We start from the raw sequence: 9077 nt of genomic DNA, 5'->3' as shown, positions 1-9077 counted from the left end.
ATTACAGATGCACTCAATTGACAGGACTTTCCGGTGAGTTCATGTCACGGCTGACAAAAATAGACGCGTATCATAGACAACAGCAGCTACACCAACAACATCAGCGGCAGCAGCAGCAAGTTGAAGCAAATATTTGTGTTGCCCCACTATGAGGGATCAAAGCAAAAACATTTGCGAAAATATCTTACACGTCATAAGAGTACAGCAGAAACTCACAAGGCAATTAAGCGTTTTGCGGCATGTAACAGCCAGCCTTCATTCCGCAGTGGCAAGTAGCTGAGCATGTGCTAACTTATGTGTGGCATGCATCAAACGACAAATGCGTGTGCCGCCAAAACATTCAACTTCTCGGCCTGCCAGCCAAATCCATATCTAACAAATGCTTTAGGAGCCTCAGAAACTTGCTAGAAAAGCAATTGCATGCAATGACTAGCGTGCGCCACTGGAGCATGTGGCAAGCACTGGTGGCAAACACGCAACCACAACAAGCAATGCCAAAAAGTTGGCTAAACGAAACCGAAATAAAGAAAATTATTAACGCGGCATCGAATTGGCAACAAGCAATTGGCATTTACGCACAGCGGGTACGTGCCCCTCTGATGCAGTGGCCAGGAAAAAGCATTTTATTGATTTACGCTGTAATTTTGCTCATCTGCTGTTACGCTAGCTGGTGCATTGCGTGTGGGTTTCGAAAACGCTGAAGGCGTGGCAACCTGTTCTATGTGGACATCTGCGTGCTTGCTTTCAGTTTTAATACAACACAGCAGCGCAGAAAAGTTACTGAGGCACAATGCAAAGAAGCACGAAGAAGAAATCGGAAACTAGTTTTATCAAACGGTCCTCGCACCAAGTGGCCAGTGCACCTTAGCAGAGCACAGTTGCCTACTCCGATTTATCTTTCAGACTGATCTGAATTCAATTTCTTCCGACTGCAGCCTCTACGGCTATCGCGCTTATCTTTCAGAGAACAGCCCGCAGCCCGGGAAGAAGATACTCATATAATCAGTTAAGTAGTGTTTGACACATACAAGTACAATTACATATGGTACATACATACACTTACATCCAGAATCGATCCGCAAAGCAGACAAAATTTGTCTGAAGTTTAATGTTTGTCTGGTGCGAGAAAGATTGGCTGGCGAGGTAGGATTTTTATGTGGCATGTATATGGGTACGCCCGCAAGTAAAAGAAGCCAATTAAAATATTATATCTTATTGTTACCAATATATTTTGGTCAGATAATTTATAAAGTAAAATAAATGTATAGTCCTGACTCAAAGCAAATCCCTGGCTATCCGGAGATTCAATTGGATTACTAAAGAAAAAACGAGACAAGAAACAAAGATCCCGATACCCCAGTCGTTAACGACGGGACTGTCGTTCCGCTATCCGCAATAGCGCGGCTAAAGAGCAAACAAAGCCGTAGAAACCAACAGAGTGCCGGCTGAGCTATTCAAACATGACGACGAGGAGCTGGGAAGGTGCATGCATCAGCTCCCATCCAAAATATAGTTGAAAGCATGGCTGCCGATTGAAGTTTAAGAGGTCCCGGTGGCCTAGAACTCCAAAATTTGTGGTACTTTCAGGATTTTGTTTGCAATAAAAAAAATCAAAAACGAAATTTAATTTTTTTTTTGGCTTTTTTATTTAACTTCTTTTACATAGAAAAAAAAAATTTAATTTTAATAAAAAATTGGACCTGGACGATGTTTTCCATTTTGCTTATATATATCTGAAACCAAAAACCAAAAAAATTATTAAACAGTATGACTGTAGCTATGTCCCGTACTAGAATAAAAAAAAACTTTGACAAAAACTAAAAATTGAGGTTTCTTTTCAGTTTTTTAATAAACAAAAAATACGAAATAATTCTAATAATACTATGAATCTAGTACGGGTGAAACCCATTGATGTTGTGAATAACAATAGTTTTTTTCTTTGTCAACTCCACGCCGAAAAAAGAAGTTTTGAGATAATTGAGCTCAAAATTTTGACCATTTAAATGTGGCCATTGATGTCGCCGCATGATGAACCTGACTCTACTTGCTAAAACGGCTGTGGATTCGAAAATACTAGGAATATCCTTCCAAAACTTTGGCAGTACATTCTTAAAAGCCTATACTTTTAAAATATTAAAACAAATCGATTTTTTGAAAGTTCTAGACCACCGGGACCCCTTAAGTGTGTTCTGCCCAATCCATAAAAAGAGTGATCGCAAGCCCCAGATCTCAGTCTTCTAAATATCGCATATAAGGTTCTAGCGAGCGTATTATGTGAAAGGTTGTAAGCCACCATCAACCAATTGATTGGAACTTATCAGTGTCTCTTTGAACTTTTCAACTCCACAAGCGATCAGGTATTCACATTACGCCAAGTCTTGGAAGGGCCCACGGAAGGAGAATCGACACACACCATCTTTGTGTCTATTTTAAGGCCGGCGGGCCAATTAAAAGGTCAAAAAAATCGATTTTTTTTTTCCTGAAATCAATAGCTTAGATATTCAAGAACATGAGACACAAATTTTCAGAGTTAAATTCCAAGTATTTGCAGAGCTACAGAGCCGAGCGTAGTGCGGCGTCGAGCAACCGTGCGCTTATTGTTGTATTTTGAAGCGCGTTTTCTCGGCTTTTCATTTTCACGATTTTACCTAATTTATGTACACGATTGCAAAAAAACTAAACGAGCTATCCATTTCATTCAAAATGCGTTATCTTCAGTATTGTTTTCTCTTCTATGTGAATTTAAAAAAAACATCCAAAAACTTTTTTTAAGCGACTTTTTTACCCAGTTGAAGAGTTTTTTTTCCTTGAAAAACCACTTTTTTTTCTACCGAATTCGAATTTTACGTGTTTCTCCCAATTTTCTTAGTTCACATCGAAGATAATTACATCAAAATTAATAATCTTTTTTTTTTTGTTTTCAGATGAAAATTGCAAGTTGTATCTTGTACAGAAGTTGGATACTTCAGTGGCAAGGCGCTCTGGGAATCTATTGATAACTCGGCTTACAATATATTGTTGGAGATTGTAAAATTTTTTTTTTTTAGTTCAAATATATATTAAACTATCCCCAAAACTTCATTTGGCTAATTGTTTTTTTTCTCATCTTACAACGCTTCGCGAAAATTACTGAATTTAGGACATCTAATTGGCCCGCCGGCCTTAAAGCTGCGTTCAAAAGCGTGAAAAAGAGTTGCCTATATGGCGCGATGTCTGAAATTTGTATCCCCACGAAACTAATATGGTTATGCAAAATTACTTTACTCAATACTTACAGCGCCGTCAGAATAGTGAACAACCCCTCCGAGCCGGTTTATACCAAACGAGGTTTCAGCCTTGACTGCGCGCTTTGTTAAAATCGGTCAAAATCGCTTATGCGGTTATCGGCCAATCAAAAACAAAAAGGAAACAAGAAACGAGAAGCTATGAATCATATTATATAATCAACATAGAAAGTAAAAATATTATTGTAATTGGTAAATTTTCTAAACATTCAGTATTCATCTCTTCACGTTGCTGCTCTTGGTTTACTTTTTGGCTCCTGCATTAAAAAATTTATAATCACAATTATAGGCTAAGTTTTTAACAAGAATTACTGAATTTGAAAAAAACCTCTGATTGCTTGTGATATTTGTCATCTTTACCTTTATGCGGAGAGAACAAATTCGATCGCAGCCTTGATTTCAGTTGGGAAAATCTCGCTTCAAGGCTTCAAGTCATCTTACTCTTCTCTGTTCTAACAGCTAGAAAAACGTTTACATACTTTTATCCAGCTCTCAATTCTGACACCTGGGCGAAGGAGTGAAGTAGTATTCACTTACTCGAATCACTCAATAAAACCATTGCAACTGCCCTTTTGTTGCAGCCAGGCATTGCTTTCAATGGCATTTAGGTAGAGTATAAATTTAAAATATCCAAATATTAGGAAAAGCATAAAACCTAAACCTTAAGTTCAATGTAATCAGTATTATGGAAACTAATGGTTCACTTGGCATCATTCCTTTCTGCATTCCATTCTCCCCTCGATTGTATAGCGGTCGGTTATTATATAATCCACAACAAGGCTTACCTTAGAAACCGTAAATACTAGAACCATAAGTACAGGGTGGGCCAAATAAGACCTACTAATGACTAAAGACTACTGCCTAGCAGTATGCGCAGTTGCTCCATCTTGTTGAAACCACAAATTAGGATACGGCTCCGCCATTGGCCGCAAAAAGTTTTCAATCAATGTTCTGTAAGAAGCTCCTGAAATCGATACCGGCGTTTCATCCTCATTTTCGAAGAAATATGGACCGATAACTCTAGATTTTCAGAACCCCACAATCTACAGTTTTATTTGTTGACATAACCATTTAAATGGAAATACGTTTCATTCGACATCAAAATATTATTTAAGAAATCAATTTGTGTGGCTAATTGCATAAAACTAATAGCGTATTGTAGTCGTTGTTGGTGGTCTTGCGGTAGCAGTGTATAATAAATTTCCAACAATTCAATTATAACCTACAAAAAGAGAAAAATAAATATGTCAAAAAATAAAAAAGTTATTTGTGCTTAACATTAGTAGGTCTTATGTGACCCACCCTTTATTTACAATAAGCCTCCGTGCGATTTAAGGTATTTGCAAATTACAAATCTCCTATATTTCCAAACATTCTGAAGCTAATCTCCAACTGTCTTTCGAAATAAATCATCTCTCAACAGAAAACTGCATCCGACCGCGAACACGCATTTGTGGCAGTTTTGAAATCATATTCACATCCTTGTACATACATACATTTACATATTTGTAAGTATATTTGAATTATAAGAACTCTCCATTAAAAACAAATTCAAAAACAGGCAGATGCTCAACAAGAATGAAGGCGATTGTGTCAGACAAACGTAGTCCAGGACCGAAACACTCACCCCACAATGTGCGTCCTTAGCTACTCTTAGTTATAACATATTTATACACGTGCATCACTAAATATGCAAATATGTATTATACGTTGTCGTTGTTATTGTTGTAGCAGTTTGCTAAATATGTATAGGCATTTGTATCCGCCCATGCATTGGTCTGTGGTTGAATAAGTGAACGTAACAAGCACTCAAACTTTGCTCAACTAATATTCCCGGAAACGACTAGTTGTTCTGCAATAACCAAGACATTAAAATGGAAAACCGCATGCCAACAACCAAAACGTCAACAATGCAGGCAATCGAACAACATGACAGGCCGAAGTGGCAACCCCTTAAAGTGGCAAATGCCTCGCACTCACTACAAATTCCTTTCGAAATAGGCATTTCTGATTGAAAACAAGAAATAATACAAATAATTCACTGTTGCTACGTTAATATCTCTTAATATAACTGTTTTTGTTGAGTGTACAACAACAACGTTTGCAAAGCATTTCAAACAGAGGGTGACCAATGTGTAAAAATACTCGCCAGTATTAACACAGCGGCTAACCGATTTCCACATGCAACGCTGTGTTTGGGCGCAAATGACCGTTGCATAGCAACGCGCGGTTCTAGCATTTCTGGTGGCGCATGAAACAACATTCTCAGAAAAACAATGAATCGACAACAGAAGTTGAAGTGCCACGAATTTTCTGCAGCTGAAGAAAACTGAAATAAAAATTAACGAGATGTTTTCAACGGTTTGAACCGTTCATTTTTATCAACTTTCTCACATTAATGGGGGCAGCCCTTTGTAAACTTTGCGGTTGCTGCCAAAGAAATAGGTAGGTACGATACGTCGAGAGCTATTCTCTCCCCCAACTAATACTAACAGTGAAAATTATGAATTACAGAAATACAGTCGGCGCAATTCCCGAAACGCACTTAAAAGTTTTACTGCTCGGTCTGATGGCCAGCGGAAAAACTGAACTGGGTCACTACCTGACCCGCCAACAACGTACTAGCCACGAGCCGACTAACGGAGTGCAATACTTTCAGATGCAACTTCCCGAGCGACATTTGTCCATCACCGAAGTGGGCGGCAATCCGGAAATGCAAAAAATATGGCATCATTACTTTTTAACAACAATGGGCATTATCTACTGCTTTGACATGTCGGCGTCGTATGAGGAGCTTCAAAGCTCCTTTGACTGCTTTCGACGCACCCTTATGCATCCCTACGTGCGTGGTAAGCCGGTGCTACTGGTCGCCACCAAAGCTGATTTGGCCGACGAAGGCGTTCAACTGTACGACATCGAAAACACGTTCCAAATAGAGGCGCTCGCCAAGTATTATTTCAGCAGTGCACGCATGTGCTACGTTGGTAAAAACATCGAGTTGGACAGCATGTGGGATGGCATAGCGTGGCTCATTAAATATCTCATAGACAATATGGACTTGCTGCAAGTACGACTTAAAACCGATGCCAATATGAAGGTAACAAAATCAGGGCACATTTTTGAATTTGGAATTTCTAAGTTAATGTTTACGTGGCAGGCTTGGACAGATCAGGTGAATCAACTGGTATCTGAAGGACGAATGAAACGGGGTCGGTATCGTCAATTTCAGTATCATTTAAAAAATACAGCACGCAGAAAGGTAACTTATGGCATTTTATGTTGAGAAATGTTAATTATTTAAATGTGTTACTCTTTTTTCGTAGTTGTGGTACCGTTCCTTTGGCCATTTTCGAGCAAAACGTATACGACCGCACACAGCACCGGCCACAATAACCACTACTACGTTCAGCCAGCGTACAACAGCAGAGGAATCAGTAAAGGCAGCCGCGTGCGATGAAAATTCCAAAGATGTGCCAAATCTAAATACCCACGCGCTTGAAAACGGAAAGTTTACCGAAATCTGAGCGGAGCAAATGTAAACAGAGGCTGGCATTGTACATTTACTCCCAAAAATCAACAACAATCCCTACTAAGGCCAATCTACCAGCTGACAAGGCGAATTTATGTTTTCGGCGTTTTGTTAGTTTCAGTGACAAAAACAAAATACATGTTAATGTTGTTGTTGCTCACCTTTTATGAATTCAACTTGATCCCTACTATAAATTTTGCTATTTTGATTATTGAGTAAACTGGAGCTGAGTTGTTTAAACTTCAAATTACACACATCTTTTTATTCATTCCTATATATGTACATATGAAAGTAGGTCCATTCATTCGCTTTTGTAGACACTAGCTTCGATTTCGAAACACATGGCCGCCTGGCCTTGACCCAACTTCACTCTCAACTTATATTCGCCGTCGGCGGTGCGATCCTGCAGGTCATACGACAAGCCGAACAGCGAATCGAACGATATGGTCAACTGAGAAAAAATACAAATAAAATTATAGTTCATTTATCTTTCTGTGAGCTTCGTAACATCTCTGCCGCCCTGATTTAAAATTTGGGTGTCTACATTTCTCTTCGAAAATGAGTTATTCAGATTGTTAAATTCATCTCGAAAGTAAAACTATTATAACTATACAAATAATTACAAGGTTATCGAAGCCCGACATTTCCATGGTTGCAGTTTCTACAGCAAATTTAGGGAAGTCCTGATGAAAGCAGTGGGTATCTGTAAAAATATTACGGTATCTACATTGGTTTACGTTATTCAGCCAGAGTTGTGACTTGTATATACGTCCTTTTTAAAAAGCATTCTTGACCCTTGGAGGCTTACGATTGTTTTTTTAGTGAAACGTATGATACATGCCCACATTCTTTGTCAGGATTCAAGTCAATTTTGATATTATATTCCTCTAAGAGAGACGTATGTAACGGATAAATTCGACTAGAGAAAATACAAATTTGTAGATACCCGCGACCTACACCAGGAAGCTCTGCGTTGTCATTACTTCCGTAAGGCTTAAATACCGTATCTGTGTAGTTTCCTATATATACAATCGGAAATTGAACTTCTTTTACATAAATAAATAGTGAACATCCGAGTTAGTCTGAAACTGTTGCTTTCAATTACACAAAGACTAACATTGGACAGACCAGGCACAAACGCGTTTTTTTTTAACTTCTCATTTGGACTTCGAGAGCAGCTACCCATATTTTAAATCACTGAGGCATATCTTACCCCGGGTTTTGGCGGGCAATCGCGGTCTTTCTGGGGTACTACTTGAGTGATCGCATACCACAATTCATTTTCGTCGTACAACGCCGGGCAAAAATTCGACCGACGAATATTATAGATCGTATCCACCCATTCGCCGCGGGACCTTTTGTACACCTCGCCATCGAGCTAGCGCGAAACAGATTGCATTAACACCAAAACAGCTGCATAGGTGCCTGCAATGGGAAATTACCTGAATCGGTACGCCAGATTGGAATTCGTAAGTCAACTTGACATCCCCAGTTACTTTCACAAAGTCATCCTCCCTCTCGAAATTGAGACCCGAAATGTCGAAGTACTTATCGATGTAGTCGCCGGGGTAACCTTCACAAGGCGTGAACACATCCTCGTTCTCTACGACAATATCGTATTGAACGGCCTGCAAAAGGAGATTTTAGTACAGGACAGCCATGGAATGGATAAATGCAAAGCGACCTCAACAGCAGCTAAAAATACGTAGAATGCTACGAAGTATGAAATGCGCCCCAGAAATTTCGTAAACATATTTGCAACAAAACTGTAGGTATCTCATAGTGAGCGCAGATCTTTTATAGAGTTTTCGTTTTGCACAGACCAACGGTCATACATACATCCATTATACATATGTATGCACGTGCATGTACATTTTAATTGCACTGGAATTTGAATCGTTGTTTACTCCAAGCGTTACATTAGGGGAAGTTGTGCGCATGCAACGAAACCAGATGACAAGATAGTGGCTTTTGTACTATGCATGAACAACATAACAAGCTCAATTGGTGTTCATAACTTTTTTTATTTGAAATACGCCTTCCAATTTCAAAATAATATACAAATAAAAATATATAAGTGTTTGATCGAATTAATAAAAAGGGAGGCGATAAATCAAGATATTCGTATGCTAAAGCTTCATTCAGACAACAAAAACTTCCAGAAGACTTTAAACAAATTTAAACTACTGCTAAACCAATTCCTAGACGCTATTTCAAAAACAGTAACAAAACTACTCACGATAAATCATTTGAAATGGAAAGTT

The 9077-nt window shown here is 38.8% G+C and overlaps 2 protein-coding genes across 2 annotated transcripts; one reads left to right on the top strand and one right to left on the bottom strand.

The window, feature by feature from the left end:
- Positions 1-5576: 5576 nt before the first annotated feature.
- LOC128859393 (ADP-ribosylation factor-like protein 13B) lies at positions 5577-6925 on the top strand. Its single transcript, XM_054096425.1, has 4 exons — positions 5577-5729; positions 5799-6381; positions 6442-6543; positions 6608-6925. The coding sequence occupies exons 1-4, from the start codon at positions 5683-5685 to the stop codon at positions 6806-6808; spliced, it is 933 nt and encodes a 310-aa protein (XP_053952400.1). The 5' UTR covers positions 5577-5682; the 3' UTR covers positions 6809-6925.
- A 33-nt stretch (positions 6926-6958) lies between these two features.
- LOC128859394 (uncharacterized) lies at positions 6959-8573 on the bottom strand. The gene is made up of 4 exons (XM_054096426.1): positions 8498-8573; positions 8256-8441; positions 8027-8191; positions 6959-7264 (listed from the first exon to the last, which is right to left on the bottom strand). Exons 1-4 carry the CDS (start codon positions 8564-8566, stop codon positions 7115-7117), a joined length of 570 nt encoding a protein of 189 aa, XP_053952401.1. The 5' UTR covers positions 8567-8573; the 3' UTR covers positions 6959-7114.
- Positions 8574-9077: the final 504 nt, after the last annotated feature.

The sequence above is a fragment of the Anastrepha ludens genome, chromosome 3, assembly GCF_028408465.1.
Source record: "Anastrepha ludens isolate Willacy chromosome 3, idAnaLude1.1, whole genome shotgun sequence".
NCBI lineage: Eukaryota > Metazoa > Arthropoda > Insecta > Diptera > Tephritidae > Anastrepha > Anastrepha ludens.
Note: the sequence above shows the minus strand (reverse complement) of the source record. Positions and strands in the feature narration are given on the sequence as shown.